Genomic DNA, 17,002 nt, shown 5'->3' with positions numbered 1-17,002 from the left:
AAATACATAGCGCTTTCTACTGGACAAATATAAAAACACCATTGTCTAACATCAATAGCGACACATTTAAGAGGTGAGGCACCATTGACAAAGATCAAAAATGTTGGAAAAATGTTGTTTCCATGCTTTGAATAGAGAAAAAAACGGTGCCATCTGGCGGACAAATATAAATGGGGACACAAACAGTATGAAATGCTTTGAATGTGGGAAAAATAGCGCCATCTGGTGGACAAATATAAACACAACTTGGTTCACATTAATCGCCCGCTTACCATTTCAGTTGCAATGCAGGCTTGTGGGGACACAGAGTGAAATGTTGCTGCATGCTTTGAATGTGGGAAAAATAGCGCCATCTGGTAGACAACTATAAACACAACTTTGCTAACATTGATAGCTCGCTTATCAATTCAGTTGCAATGCATCCTTTTGGGGACACAAACAGTGTGAAATGTTGCTGCATGCTTTGAATGTGAGGCAAAATAGCGCCATCTGGTGTACAAATATAAACACAACTTTGCTCACATTAATCACTCGCTTATCATTTCAGTTGCAATGCACGTTTGTGGGGAAACAGTGTGAAATGTTGCTGCATGCTTTGAATGTGGGAAAAATAGCGCCATCTGGTGGACAAGTATAAACACAACTTTGCTAACATTAATAGCTTGCTTATCATTTCAGTGGCAATGCACGCTTGTAGGGACACAAACCGTGTGAAATGTTGCTGCATCCTTTGAATGTAGGGAAAATAGCGCCATCTGGTGGACAAATTTTAACAGCAGTAACTAATCTGAAAAACAATGTACTTATTTTAGTTGCAAGGCACCATTTGAGGTACAGATACGTGTATGGAATGTTGCTGCATGCTTTGAATGGGCGACAAGTTCAACATGACAAAAAACTGCACGTGGCGTTTCTGCAATTATTTCCTTGATGTTCTTCTCTGTAGGCTTTGCTGGCACACCAGGCTACCTATCCCCCGAGGTCCTGAGGAAGGAGGCATATGGCAAACCTGTGGACATCTGGGCCTGTGGTGAGCTCGACTTAACATTAGCACGCTCTGCTTTACATACAAGTCGACACAACATCGAAACAAAAGTGTGTTTTTGTGTGCATGCGCGCCAGGAGTGATTCTGTACATCCTGCTGGTGGGTTACCCTCCTTTCTGGGATGAAGACCAGCACAAGTTGTACCAGCAGATCAAGGCCGGGGCCTATGACGTGAGAGCCCAACCTCGGCTTCTTCTTCTTTGACTTCCATCGCCGTTCATTTTCTCATTTGCTCTCACCTTGCTTCCGTAATGTTTCTTCGTCTTATTTCTCTAGCCTTTGCTTTTATCTTCTCTGCTTCTTCTCTTGCATCCTGTCGTAGGGAATAGTAGGTAAAAATCTAGGTTGGTAGGCAGGTAGGTAGGTAGGGAGGTAGACACTAAATAGGTGGCAAGGTTATTGTAGTTAATAAAATACTAAAACTAAAATTCAAAAACCGATTTTAATGAAATAAAATAAAATCGAAAAAGCTTTTTAATAAACAAAAACTGAAACTACATTTTATGTTTACAAAAAAAGTGTTTACCTAAAAGTAAATGTAATTATAGCGAAAATGTCCTTCATTTTAGTCTTTGGTAATTAATTTAATACATGAGCCTTTGGGCATGATTTTAAATGTGATTTGAAGTATATTTATTTTTTATATTAACCAGAATAAGGACATTTGAAACTGTGTGGCACAGAAGTGACGTCATCTAGCAGCAGCCAATATAAAAGCACCTGCAGATGATAATTTTGCGTGCTTGACTTTTGACTCCAATGGTTCGGCTCGCCTGCTTTTTCATTTAACTCAACTGAAATGCTATGCGAGGTAAGAAATGCGTTATTATTTTCATTCTACCATAGTGTTTATTAAATATTGCGCACAAGTAATACACTTTTAAAAAAACTAACAAAAAACAAATGCTGAAACTAACTAAAAGTAAATTAAAATTAAGCTTTTTTTTTTTTAATATAACAAAATCTAATAAAAACTAACAGAACCACCCTGAAAACGCAAAACGAAATAAAAACTAACTAAAATGAAAATTCCCAAACTATATTAACCCTGGTAGGTGGGTAAATAACTATGCCAGTAGTAGGGATATAACGATAATGGCAATATCGTGATATTAAAACTGCCACAATATATCGTCGTCGTCGTCATGTCACAATATTAAAAGCAGCACATCTGTTTAAAAAAAAAAAAAAAAAAAAAAAAAAAGTCAGGTTGATTTCTACTTGTGCGGTTCTAGTACCCTCTGGTGGCTAGTTTTTTAGTGCAGTTTAATTTTCACAGGGCATGTTTTGGCCCTTCTATGTTTAAAATTCATGATAGCTAATGGATGGTCAGATGAAGGGGAACGGAATATGCTTGTGAACAGAGTCGATATGTGGAGGAACTAAATTTATTGTATTTATTAATTTCTTATTTATTTTACATAATTATTAATTAATTTATTAATTGTTATTAATATTTTTGTATTAATTTATTGTAATGCTTGTATTAGTGCCTCAATGTGTGTGTATATATATATATATATATAATATGTATATGTATTTTTTTTTTATTTCTTTCATTGCTGTAATGTACAAAAACAATATTGTGTGTGGTTTTTTGTTGTTGTTGTATGAGCTATTTTTATTTTTTTTTTACAATATTGTGACCTTCTTTTCTATCGCCAACCTCCCCACAATATTGTGATAATTATCATATCATGACCTTCATATCGTGATAATGTCGAATCGGGATGTTTGGATATCGTTACATCCCTAGCCGGTAGGTGAGTTGGTAGGTAGGAAAGTAGGTAGCTTTGAAAGTGGATGTATAGAGGGGTAAGTAGGGAGGTGGTGTTTACAGTATATAGTAGGAAAGTAAGTGGGTTGCTAGGTCAATGGGTAGATAGGACAGCGGATGGATGGGTAAATACAGTAGGTAATTTAGTATAGGTGTGGGTTGGTAGGAAGCTGATGAAATCATCCCTCGCTCAAGCTTGTTTATTTTTTCCAAAATGTCCTCTCCTCCGTTTCCTCCACTTTGATGTTCTCATGTTTCCACTCACTTCCTCCAGTCTGGCTTCCTCTCCCTTCTCACTTCCCAGCTGTGCCGCTGTTTCTTTTTTTGGCCGCCGTTACGTAACTCGGCGCTCTCATTCATATTTTAGGGGGTGGAAGCCTCCCCCTCAGGCCACTTTTTTTTTTTTTTTTTTTACTGCGTGCCAACTACTTGAGTAGCATTACGTACAGACTTCTAACCTGAACCCAGACACGTTACTTAACATGAGATCACTTCCTCTGTTGCTAAAAAAAAAAAAAAAAACAAAAAAAAAACATCACCAAGTTGATGTAAAATGATACACATTGATGTGCTTTCTGTGGCCTTTTAGTTCCCTTCTCCAGAGTGGGATACAGTTACCCCAGAGGCTAAGAACCTGATCAACCAGATGCTGACCATCAACCCAGCCAAGAGGATCACCGCCCAGGAGGCCCTCAAGCACCCATGGGTTTGCGTAAGTGTCACATGCATATGTGGACTGTAGATCGAGCCACGCCTGGTATGTAATTGTGCACTTGTGCATTTTATAGCAACGCTCCACAGTGGCTTCCATGATGCACAGACAGGAGACGGTGGAGTGCCTGAAGAAGTTCAACGCTCGGAGGAAACTCAAGGTTCGGTCCGCAGTTAATTATTCCTCTTCGTGCCATGCCACAAACAAGAGTGAACTGAATGAGTTGGTGCATCTTCTGCGGAAGAGGATTAGGGCCAGTGAAGAGAGAAAACATTTTTGTCAGGATTCTCACTTTCTTCTCAGAATTCAGACTTAAAAGTTAAATTCTGACTTTATTCTCAGAATTCTCACTTTAGTCTCAGAATTCTGGCTTAAAAGTTAAATTCTGACTTTATTCTCAGAATTCTGACTATAAAGTTAAATTGTGACTTTAAAGTCAGAATTCTGACTTTAAAGTGATAATTCGGACTTTATTCTCAGAATTTGAAGTCAGAATTCTGCGATTCTCACTTTAAAGTGATAATTCTGACTTTAAACTAAGAATTCTGAGATTAAAGTCAGAATTCTCACTTTAATGTCTTTAAAGTGAGGATTCTGATATTAAAGTCCGAATTCTCACTTTAAAGTTAGAATTATGAGAATAAAGTAAGAATCCTGCCAAACTTTTTTTTTCTCTCTTCACTGGCCCTAATCCTCTTCCATCTTTTCCTCATTTCGAAGTTTTAGTTCAATTAATTAATAATTAATAATAATAAATAATTAATAGTTACTATTTTTTTTAAATATTTTTTATTTCAATTTTTAGTTTTTTTTATTTATTTTAATTCATATCAGTTTTTAATAATTATCAAGTGTAACTGCAGCTCTCCCTGAACTTTTTTTTATTTTTTTTTTATGTTGTTTTCCTCTGCAGGGAGCCATCCTCACCACCATGCTGGTCTCTCGGAATTTCTCTGGTAAGTCTCCACCTCGCATGAGTGAGTCACCACTTGTAGAGAGCTGTGCATGAGCTCGACTTGTACGAAAAGAGACAGCAGATTACACTTTGGCTTTGAGAGGATCATGTCACCATTTTGGAGGACAATCCCACCCGCTTGCCTCAATATTGTCGCTCGGAATGGGCGATGGCAAAATATCGGCATGCTCCTCGGCAAGCTTCCATTGGCGCACGTGTGCTGTGTGTTTGGGTTTTTTTTCATGTCAGCTGATATGTTTGTGCCAAACAGTTTCCGGTGACTCTTTCCCACACAGATGGAGGGGAAAAAAAACGTCTTGTTTGCAACATTTTATCGCTGTTAAATTGTGAATGAATATCCCATTGACTTGGAATTTTGCCTCCTGTAACCTTCATTTTCGCAGCTTGCTTGAATGGCTCTGACTTCTGTCTCATATTTGTGTGGATATACAGTATCTCACAAAAAATTGAATGGGACAAGTACTGAAGAAACGCCACTTCAATTTAAAGTGCAGTGTAACCTCAGTTTTTATGGTTCATTTTGTTCCAGAAAGTGTGACGAAAACCAAACTTGTAAGAGAACCAATTCAGTATAAAATAATATAAATCCAATGACTCAGTTACAAACACTCAAAATTATTAACAAAACAGACATTTTATCGAGAACTAGACTAAGTGCAATTTCTGGAGAAATTGTGTGGGAATGCTGAATGCTAATAGCGGAATGCTAAGATTTAAATTAATGTGGAATGCTTATGACGTAAATTGTGAGATATTTTCCGAAATTATAACCTCTTGGTTACTGGACAATGCACTTTACCAACTGTTCCACCAAGCAGTATCAGACACCTGGTAATGATTTTAAGTTATATGTATGGAAGTGTGCGTGGCAAGTGACACTTAGAAATAGTTCAATGTCTATCCCATTGAAAATGAACAGGGGAAAGTTGATATCAAAAGTTAAATTGTGCAAAACTGTAAGTAATGTGGAATCCGATGATGTATACCCCAGGCGGCGTCAATTTTTGAAGCTAGTTGAAATTTAAATGGCGTAAATTGGAAGTATTATGTGGGAGTTGTTACGCGGCAAAAATTGTGGAGAATAAAAATCACAACATGTGGCATTCCCACAACTGTTTTTCCATGCAGGAAACTGTTAAAACTGGTATTTAAGACTCTTGATGCGATCTGAATAAGTCACCATGTTTCAGTATATTGGAAGCTTTTATTTTGAAGGTCTGACTTTTGATAGATTGTGTTACGCTGATGTTGCCGAGCAGACCGGGAGGGTTGGGTTGTCAACGTTTGCTTTGTAAATAAAAGCTTGCATTTTGGAATACTCGCCACACGTTGAACCCTTTTTATGCAACTTATGGAATGCTTAACACGCATCAATTCCGGAAAATAAATAAGTCAAGATTTATTCACCAAAAAACGAATTGTACGGAAACTCGAGCGTATGAAAACCAAGGTTCCACTGTAGTCACCGTTCTGCTTTTGTAACTGTCAATTCAATGTCCAGACAAAATTACTCAACACAAAGCCATTTATGTCTAAAGCACTGGCAACAAAAGTGACTTGACCCTTCAATGGAAATTTCCAATTAGTCATTTTTTATGACAGGGTCCCTGGGGTAAATACTTAGGTGTTAAATTTATCGTTATTTCTGTCACACTTTTTCATACTCGTGATAGGAAGTTTAATATGGCACCTCATGACAAATATAAGAAAAGTGTGAGATACTGTATCTGTGATAGAAGACAAAATGGAGTTATCACATTGTTGTATTTTTTGTCAAATGGGGATTATGGTCAACTGCTATGGTTTATAACCGCCAAGTATTCCCAAAATAAGACCCAGTAGTTGTCCGGGTTTGGGTTGTCTGTGTGCTACTTCTGCCTCTCTGCCTGTCTTCTTCTTCTTCTTCTTCTTCTTCTTCTTCGCTCTCGACCACATTTCTCTTTGCCTTCCTGTGGAAGTGTCTTGACATCATAATTGTCAGATGGCTCAGATTCAGAGACAGAGAGAAAGAAAGAGAGAGAGAGAGATGGAGAATGAACAATGCTTTTTTTTTTTTTTTTTAATTCCACAAAACACTTCCAAAATAGGAATCTTGCATCTTCACCTTTTAACTACTATTGGCATATAATTGTGAGAGGGTCCTTGGGAAAAACTAAATAAATAAAAATCTCTCCTAGACTCAAAATTTTTCATACAAGCCATTAAAAAGTTACTTTTCCATAGTGTTTCCTTGAAACATCCTTTCTGGAAAATATGACACATTTACGCAACAGCTTCCCTGAGCTCATTATTGTGTTATGTGTTACACAAACCCCCAATTTTGAGACACAATTTCCACTTCCTTCCATGTTTTTATTAAGCGTGCCTAATATATTGGCAAGTCTCCCGGCTTCACAGAGCCAGCAGTCTTATTGCTTTTGGAGATTCAATATGATCATTTCCACGCGGTTTATTTACATGAAAAAAAACTTGACTACACAGAAATAATATCTGTCTTAAATAATAAAAATATGAAGATGCTAACTGAAATAATCACTGAAATTGTCATATTATATCAATGGCCAGCATATGTTAGAGGTGCAACTAAACAATTCTTTTAATAATGGACTATTTTGTTAATAAATCAGAATTCCATCCCTTTTATTGATTCGTTTCAAACTGCCAGTGCAAAAAAATGGAAAGTTTGAGAGTCTGTTACTGGTTTGATCCGTAACATGCCAGAAACGTCTCTCTCTCTCTCTCTCTCTCTCTCTCTCTCTCTCTCTCTGACAATTTTGACCTGACAGACTTCGTCGTCTTGTGTCTCACTCAAACGTTTGTCGCCCGCTTTGTGATTGGACGTTCAACTCTCTTTGCCCTCCCACTGTCCTGTCACGCTCATTTCCGTCCTCGCCACGTAATTCTCTCTTTCCCACCTGTGCGTTCGTGTTCGGGTATGGACAGTGGGCAGCAGGCAGACCACCGCTCCGGCCTCCGTGGTTCCGGTGTCGGTCACCGCGGGTACCACAGTGGGTACCGCCGCGGGGCTGGTGGAACAAGGTAGCGCACGGCGGCACGACCCGTGGGCATGCCGCCTCCTTGCCCCCGCCCCCTTTAACTCTTTTTGTCTTTTGAATTTTTTACCCCCCCCCGCTCCCCACCCCGCTCTATCTCAGCATGGGAGCTCAGAGCATGTTGGCTGACCATGTCGACCTCTGCATTTGCATCTTTAGCCGGCCTTCCATCTTGCGTACAATTTTTATACCTCCATACGAAATAATGGCAAATAATAGCAAACCTTTATTAACATGTGAGGACGTTTTAAGTTACCATTCCTAGCCATCACACATGTTAAATGCTATATAATAAAGAAAAAATCATTTAAAATTTTTTTCATGGTTTATGTATTTATAATTTAATTAGCATTTAATTTAATTTGAGCTTTATTCAAGTTAATTAAAAATATATACTCATTTTATTATTTTCTATTAATATAAATTTAAATGATTATCAATTTGCTGTTATTATATCTTGTTTTTTATATTGTACTTTGAGATAATTTATATTGTATTATATTTAATTTAGTTTTGTTTTTGAAAGCATTAAGATTTAGATTTTTTTTTGGGAGGGGGATAAATTCGTATACTTTTTGTGGACCAGATTTTTACTTTAACATCATTTAAAAATATATTATTTAATTATAATTGAATTTATTATTTAATTTTTATTTTGTTTTTCTTAAAGGGATCGTTCGGCTTTTTTAACATGAATCTCAATTTCATCCTCACCTCCCGTGTGTGCGATCAGCACTGACTTACCCCTGACAGCGTTCTGTGACACGCGTTCTGGTCCGGCGTTGGACGAGAGGAAAATAGTCCAGCAAGCTGGCTGGGGTGTCGGAAATAAAGCGTTTTTCTTCTAAAAACTATTTGTTTTCAAAAGCGTGATACATTTCCATCACAATACTCCTTTCCTGAAAAAAGTTAGACGCCATTACCGCCAGCCACTACTTTTCTGTTCGTTCGTATCACTGCGCGGCGCCCTGTAGACAGCGAATTGACGCACTGCTACCAGCTGATCCTTCCGCTGGAAGTTGTTTGCCTTTTCGAAGGCGGAAGTATCAGCTAGCTGGCTGCAGTGCGTCGGTTAGCGCTCTACAGAGCGCCGCTCAGTGATACGAACGAACAGAAAAGTAGTGGCTGGCGGTAATGGCGTCTGACTTTATTCAGGAAAGAGTATTGTGATGGAAATGTATCACGCTTTTGAAAACAAATAGTTTTTAGAAGAAAAACGCTTTATTTCCGAGACCCCAGCCAGCTTGCTGGACTATTTTCCTCTCGTCCAACGCCGGACCAGAACTGGTGTCACAGAACGCTGTCGGGTAAGTCAGTGCTGATCGCACACACGGGAGGTGAGAATCAAATTGAGATTCATGTTAAAAAATCCGAACGATCCCTTTAAACAAATGTAGTTTGAAATAGATTTTTTTAAATACTCTCCTATTTATTATTCTAATTATTTTAATATATGCTATATACATTTATTTTATTAAAATGTAATTATATATATATATATATATATATATATATATATATATATGTACACACACACAAACTCTAATGTGTGACTTTGACAGTTAATCGTCAACATTTTTTTCGCATGCACCCTTGACCATTCGATGCCAAGCTCCGCCCACATTAGGTGGCAGAGACGAGTGCGCCAGAATATAAACTCCAGAATTGGCCCAAAATGGCAGATTCAATTATTATTTTTTTCCCCAGAAGGTGCTGCTGAGTGTGTTAGCTGTACTTTTTCACCAATAGACGCGTGTTGAAATAATGTGAAAGTCTAATCAGATTAAATTGATTTATTTCTGCTCAAATCAGTCACTCGGGTCTTAAAATTTTCAGATAATGGAAATGCTACATTTCAAGCGTACCACACCAAACTGCTTTGGATGGAAGGCCGAGCTATGTATCATCACTTGACTTCATGTGTGCTAAAAAAAAACCTCACCTTCATCATCATCATCATCATCATCATCACCATCATCTTACATTATTACACTTGCCTCACAGCATGGCTTGCAACCATGCAGAGTGCCTCCTCTTCCTCCTCTATTTTCTCCTCCCTCCATCCTCTTCTAATTTATATTCTATCACCAACATCGTTTCCTCTCTTCTTCTCTCACTCCATCATTATTCCTTCTCTCTTTCTCGCTTTCCTCCGGCTTTACAAAAGGACGCTGGTTTTAAGGATGGAAATTCCTGGGAGCTGTGGGGGTGAATGCTGCATGGAGTGGGGTGTTGGGGGCATGATGATGATGATGATGATGGTGATGATGGTGATGGTGGGGAGGGTCTGTAACGGGATTGGTGGTGCATGTCTGCACTGATGAAGATGCGAGGCTGGGCTGGATCTTATTAAGATAACAAATAAATGATACACTTCGCATCGTACGTCTTGACTTCCTTTCTCTGATACCCCATGTCATCAAAACGTAACCTATTTTATTTTAAAGTTGTTAGTAGTAGGGATTACTAGATAGGCCGATTAATCGGCCACCATTGGCCTTCAAACATCGGCCAAAACAATCGGGCAATTGGGCCAAATGGCTGATTATTTTCCCCTTAAAATGTTATTAGAGAAAACCGAACTTTCCGGCGCTGTGAAAGTACGCTGAATGCACCATTTTGCTTGCGTAGCATTATCATCTAGCAAGTGTGTAGCTTATGTTATTCTGATTATTCTGTTATCCCTAAGTGTCCTTTAAGCTGTTTAATGACACTGCAGTTGGAGTTAACTGTAAAGCTAAATACACAACGTTAAGAATTACATCCACTGTATATTTAAATTAGTGCTGTCAAACGATTAAAATTTTTAATCTGATTAATCACACTTTTTAATTTTGATTTATCACGATTAATCAGCTAAATACTTGCGTATTCGCGTAATATAAAATAAATACAAAATACCGTAATATTTTAACAACGCATTGTAGGATGTGATTGTCAGTCCCAAGACTTGCGAAAATAACACAAGATAAAAATATATAAAAGAAATGGTCAATGCTTTACAACAGCTGTAAACAAGTAAGAATGGTTTTATTATTGACACATAAATCTATACATTAACCTTGTATACTTCATGAATTTTTGTTTTTATATGGACTTGTCATTCAAAGCAGAGAATCTTTATAGCGAAAGTTTGCGCCTAAGTGGCACCCATTGAAAAGGAATTGGGGAAGGGGTTAATTTTATACATTATAAATATTTTTAAATAATCGGCAGATTAATCGGTAATCGGTATTTTTTTCTCCCAATAATCGATATTGGCCTAAAAAAATGCATATCGATCGGGCCTTAGTTAGTCGTTTTACGACATAGCAGTTAAATGGCTCAGACGTCGTCATATCTGTTTTGGAGTCAAAAAAGGAGCCGCCAGTGTAAACAAGTTGCCTTGCATATGACGGTCCAGCGCACCAAAGTGGTGACTGTGTCCTTGTTTCCGCGAATCTCCGTTGGGACCCTCTACACAGGCCCCCCCCCCCCCCCCCCCTCTCCTCTTTGAGCTCCAATCAAACATTTATAGCGGTCTGCCTCCCCCTATCAGGCTCACCGGGAGCCACCGTCTTGCATATTCACACTCGCAAATACAAGCGGCGTCGACTCAGACGTGTGGCCTAGAAAAGTTTCCCCTTTTACCCCTGCGCTTTTATACACATGTGGATCCCCCGCCTCCTGATCCACGCCCACCCTCGCCTCGAGTGGTGCGCATGCTGAACTAATGAGATTTTTTTTTTTTTTAATCTCTTCCTCCTGTCTTTCTTCTTGCTTCATGTGTAATTTGTGCAAAGGTAAGGAGAAATCCCTGGCTTCCCCCGATCCCCCACCTGGGCTGCATTCTTTTTGTTTTTTTTACAGCTTGTGTCTTGGAGCGGCCTTGGAATATACAAGACGGCACTCTTAATATTCTTCCTCCCTCTTAGGTTAAGGCAGCGATTACCAAACACTGTGGCATGATAAATGATCAAATTTCACTTCATTGGTCCGAAAATGGTTTTATTTACTACAAATAATGTTTCGTTGTTCATCTATCTTTGCAAAATTGCTGGCAACATATCGTGACAGGAAGAACAATTACATGCTCTTCCACTGGCAGATGATCCAATTGGCCTGTGATCATTAACTCACCAAAACATATAAATACGTTCTATTTTAAATGATTTGTGTCCCAAAGAAGTATTTACTTGTTCTTTATATATATATATATATATATATATATATATATATATATATATATATATATATATATATATATATATATATATATAGATATATATATATATATATATATATATAGATATATATATAGATAGATAGATAGATAGATAGATATAATGCTACAGCATGCAGAAGGCTTTGATGCAGTGAACGAGTGAAAAAAGGGTAGTAATTACAAAAACGGACAGCAGGTGGAAGCGGAGTATAAGAGATCAGCCAGGACCATGATGAAAACAAGCTGTTTCCCCACAATTCTAAACAGATTTGTAAAAATTGATAAATCCTTTTTTTCCCTGATGAAAGAAGAGACTCTCTTTCTTTTGGTAGGTTTCATGTTTTTAGAGCAAAAGAACGCAATATTCTGTGGGCCTTGCAAAATCAGTCAAAATCCAGCAAAAGAGCCGCGAATGAAGGGGGGTTGCTTCAGTGGAAAATGGCCGGGAGGGAATGAGTTAATAAACAGGCCAACAAATCCATTTTTAAGTTGAGAGCGGATCATCACTATTTCAGTATACAGCGATGCCTTGAGAGCCGAGTTTAATTCATTCTGTCGTCATGTTTGTAAGAGTCACATGTCAAATCATCTTTTCCCATCAAAGTGAATAGAAATGCCATTAATTTATTCCACTAACCCCCCAAAACAGCAAAAATAATGTGATTTTTTTTTTAAATAAGGAAAATAGCATTTTTAAAAACATACAATAATGTAATTAAATAGAATGAAGTAATTGAAGCGTGTATGCAAAAACACTGAAGAAATCACATTTACGTATGACAATGAGAACGTGAAGTACTCTGAATACTTTTGTCCCCCAAGTTGGAAGCAGACAATTGCAAACTCTAAAATCAGATTCACTGTTTAAATTCATTATGAAGGTTTGTAATAAATAATAAAATGACTTTTTTTTTTTTTTTTTGTCCTGGAGGCTGAATGATGTATTTCTTAATTTGATTCACTTGATTGACTGTGGGGAAAATGAAAAAAATATTTTTCCAACTTTATTTGAATGGGATGGTGGAATCTGTCTCTGTCTGTTCCCCCTTTCTATTCATAGATCAATTGAAGCCTCTTTTTTTTTTTATGAAAGATTTGAATAGCTTCTAGGTTGTAAATTAATATATGTAAGAGGCAAGGAGAGAAAAAAAATAGAGTATTATAAATAGCAGGCTTTTATGTAACATGGCCGACTGCTGCTGACGTGATTGTGTTTGATTGGACTTGAAAATGCACTCAGAACTCAGAAAAAAGAAACAAAAAGTAAAAAGGTCACAGGAAATAAGCTCATTTAAAAATGACGACCAGAGAGACAGTTTTAGTTATCACTTAACAGCAGGAAATCTGGTCTGTCATGAGTAGACCCACAAAAAGGTCTCAAGAAGCCATGCTTAGAAACGCACTGGTGGTCTGCCATGTTGGTCTGAAACGGCCGTTTTGTGCTCATTTTCTTCGTTTCCAGAGTTCTGGGAAGTTTTTCTAACCAGAATGTTTTAAAAATTCAACAGCCCAAAGCAAGTTTTGCAACATGAAATTTGGAAACATGGCTAACATGAGTAGACAAAAAAGTCTGAAGAACTGGAACAGACACAGGAAGGATTTTAGTTTTGGTGTGAGTTTTTGCCTCATTTGGGTCATTTTGGGGTTCTTCAATTATTTGGAAAATTCAGCCCCCTAAGCCAGGTCCACTTGGCAACTTCAAATTTGGTAGGCATGCCAACCATGAGTAGACCCACAAAGAAGTCTCAAGAACCTATGTCCAAAAAAGACACAGGAAGTATGCCATTTTGGTTTTGGTGTGAGTTTTAACCTCATTTGGGTCATTTTGGGGTTCTTCAATTACACCATTTGGAAAGTTCAGCCCCCTAAGCCAGTTCTGCTTGGCAACTTGAATTTTTGTAAGCATGTCTACTATGAGTAGACCCACAAGAAAGTCTCAAGAACTTATGTCCAAAAAGACACAGGAAGTCTGCCATAAGTGGCTATTTTAGGGTCATTCTATAAATGTTATAGGGGGTCCTTCAAAGACGAACTCCTTCATATTATCCAATTGAAACTATATGCACTCTGTGCTACAAAGTTGTTGCATGGTGTCTGTTTTTGATGGCGTTCGCCTGTTGGCTCACCTTCTCCGCGTTGTTTTGTCCTTGCAGCAGCCAAGACTTTGCTGAACAAGAAGGCTGACGTCAAGGTAAGAGGTCTCCACTCGCTTTTGACTTCTTTTTTTTTTCTCTCCTTTGACTGCTTTCGACGCCTTCATCTTTGTGTCGTTTTGTCCTTTTTTTATTGGTAATCCCCCGCTATTTCACAGGGACTTGGACAAAGCCATGTTGCGAATAATGTATCGCTTCAAGATACTTCCTGGATACTGCTACTGTACTACTTTCCGAATTAGGCAGGACTCGACACACCAGTGGTAGTGTTATTGCATTCACTAGATTGCGACAGCGAAATACGTACCTCGTCGCCGGGTCTCCACACACGGGAAGCGACAAGGTCGCAGCGACTGGCGTCATCCTCTAGGGCAGATTGACAATAGATTTGATTGGCAATTAAATTGGAGAGAATCATTGTAAACGGACGTTCAACTAGAAAGAAACACAAAACCGGGTAGTCGGACACTGCTAAAATTAGTTCCTCTATTTTGCCGTGTATCACACTGTCTAGCATGCCCTGCGATCGTTGGCTCATCAATGAAACCTTCGCTGATTGGTTGAAGCCTCAGCGACGGCCGCGGCGACGCGGCAAAAGTTGAACGTTTCAACTTTCGCGTCGTGGACCTACGCGCTCACGTCTATGTGTAACATGCGCGATTTTTAACATGCACGAATGTCTCGTGTCGCCAAGGGGGAGGGAGGGAGGCGATTTTCGCCTTGTCGCCTTGCTTCCGTAGGAAATGAATGGAGAGCGAGCGATGTCGCCTCCCGTGTGTCGAGTCCCTTCTACCTGCATTCACACCAAAAGCGGGGGGAGGCGTTTCGGCGGCGTGTTTGAATTGTAGTCAATGGACTTCGCGCGCACCGAAACGAAAGTGCGTGGGGCTGCACGGAGGATGCGTTTGGCGCTCTGGGACGTGGTACGCAGCAGCGAAAATCCGCACATTCGTGACGAAAATCCGGACATTTGCATATTTGCCAAAGTTAAAAAAAAATTGAACTTCTTTCGCATTTAGCCATTCGGCTTTGAGTACCGGCTACGTCACACACAGCGTCCTCTCTCTTGTCAACCCGAGCGCAACAACACGGCCAGCCGGGACAGAATGGTGAGCAAAGAAGTAGCATACAAGTGTCGGTAAGTACTTGCTTTTGAACTGTACCGATGTAGCAGCAGTGTTAATCATCCATGCCAAAGCTATTTTTAGCGCAACTGCCAGCCGCCAGATTGCCACTAAAAAAGTGAAAGTGCTATCACTTACATCAAAAAAGGAGAAAATGGTGCCACAGCTGTATAGTCCCAGGAAAGAAGTGGAAGTAGTCAGTGGTGCTCACTTTTTGTTGACTCGCTAAAGTGCTCTACGATCGTTGTTGACCTCCTCCGCTCCAGTGTGCAGGAAAGCACGAAGGAGCGGCAGTCATTCCGAAAAAACGCTCGCGAAGGAAGCGTTCGAGATCGCCTTTTCGGATTTGGTGTGAATGCAGCATTAGACAGGGCTTGGGCGGTATCTTACTTATATTTCTTAAGCCCAATTCACACTGGCTGCGGAAAGGACGTGGTGCGTTTTCCGTACGGCTTCCGCAAGGCTTCTGCAAGGACTGTAATTCACACCGCGTGCGTTGCGTGTCCGGAAATCTGCTCCCGACAGACAACAAAATCACGCGGGGTTCACACTGGAGAGTTGAGTTCACCCAACAACCGTGTATATACCGTGTATACGCTTGCCTGTTGTCTCGTCGATATGCTTTTTGGACATTATTTCTGGTACTTTTACCATGGGTAAGTACGTTTTGTGTTTAAATAGTGTTATTTTGTCATGTTTATCTATTCTGAGCTCATTTTTTTGTCTTAAATGTCTGACTCGTGTCATGCTATATAGCTAGCTAGCTTCCCTCCCAAAAAAACGAGTTCGCAAACGGTTTTATTTCGAAATAGACCGGATTTACCTTTTTATTTTATTTTATTTTTTTTGAAAAGAGCTCAGAATTGTTCATTTGGTAGTCTTACCGATTCAACGTCTTATCATCATTGCTCTTTTTTTTTTTTTTTTTTTTTTTTTTTTTGTGTGTATGTGTGTGTGCGTTTGCGTGCGTGCGTTTGCGTGCGTGCACGTGCAAATACGTATAAATTTATACTCATTAATTCACCTAAAACCTTATAAATATCCCATTACCCTTCGCCTTAACCAGGTACTTCAGAATCTTGCCAGAGTCGTGAGGTTCAAATGGTCAGCAGACCAGAGAAAAGGTCAGGAAAAAATAAAGAGAAAAGAAAGATAAATCAAAGTGAAATCCAGCACCGACCAAACACTTCCTGCCTTCCCCATGGTTACAAAATCAAAGTCTTACGCCAACCCCGGAAGTCTCTAAATTCCAACAAATTAGAGAGATCTCAAGAGACCAGAGGAAAAACTAAAGAGAGGAAGGAGGGAAGGATCGATGAGGCAGAGTGAGATCCATAGAAGCCAGTACATCCAATCCATCAAAGTGAAATCCAGCACCAACCAAACCCCTCCTGCGTGGTTACAAAACCAGAGTCTTATGCCAACCCCAGAAACCTCAAACTTCCAATAAATTGAGATCTCAAGTGACCAGAGGAAAAACTAAAGAGAGGAAGGAGGGAAGGATAGATAAAGCAAAGGGAGATCCACAGACACCAGCACCCACCGATTCAAGGGTCTGTGGGAGGGAGAGGCAAATTCTGTTTGAGTTTCAGTAGATGCTGGTGCGATGGATCTGGCATGCATAAGGACCACCACCAAAGAAAGAAGCCGTCAACCGCGGTCCAGCAAAGCGAGCACCGCCCCCCCTCCCCCGGAATCCCCAGGCCGAGGCAGCACCAAGGCCACCCCCACGCCACCCGAGCGGACACCCAGACGCCCGGAACACCCCCGCCCCAGCCCCGGCCCACACCCCCGAGCCCAAGGCCGCAGAACGAGGCCCGGCGGGTCCCCACAGCGCCCCACCGGTCCCCAGCCCCCATCCCCCCCACGACCCCCCCACACCCCACCCAAACCCGCCACCCGCCACGACCCAGGCCCCGCCACCCCCGGCCCCCAAACCCCCGAACACACCCCGACA

At 39.9% G+C, this 17,002-nt stretch overlaps 1 protein-coding gene across 21 annotated transcripts in view; it reads left to right on the top strand.

The window, feature by feature from the left end:
* The window catches only part of camk2b1 (calcium/calmodulin-dependent protein kinase (CaM kinase) II beta 1), a 57,514-nt gene that overhangs the window by 15,937 nt on the left and 24,575 nt on the right, over positions 1-17,002 (top strand). For 6 of the 21 annotated variants that reach the window (XM_077521729.1, XM_077521726.1, XM_077521748.1 and 3 more), the window contains exons 8-14: positions 947-1,030; positions 1,123-1,217; positions 3,413-3,535; positions 3,612-3,695; positions 4,449-4,491; positions 7,455-7,550; positions 13,922-13,959. In XM_077521729.1, coding sequence (XP_077377855.1) covers positions 947-1,030; positions 1,123-1,217; positions 3,413-3,535; positions 3,612-3,695; positions 4,449-4,491; positions 7,455-7,550; positions 13,922-13,959 — 563 coding nt within the window. The remainder of the gene's footprint in view (positions 1-946; positions 1,031-1,122; positions 1,218-3,412; positions 3,536-3,611; positions 3,696-4,448; positions 4,492-7,454; positions 7,551-13,921; positions 13,960-17,002) is intronic. The other 15 variants (XM_077521739.1, XM_077521732.1, XM_077521730.1 and 12 more) reach the window with 3 other exon arrangements.

Source organism: Festucalex cinctus, chromosome 5 (genome assembly GCF_051991245.1).
Source record: "Festucalex cinctus isolate MCC-2025b chromosome 5, RoL_Fcin_1.0, whole genome shotgun sequence".
In the NCBI taxonomy this organism is placed as follows: Eukaryota; Metazoa; Chordata; class Actinopteri; order Syngnathiformes; family Syngnathidae; genus Festucalex; species Festucalex cinctus.
The sequence above is the reverse complement of the archived record's forward strand: the minus strand, read 5'-3'. Positions and strand labels throughout refer to the sequence as shown.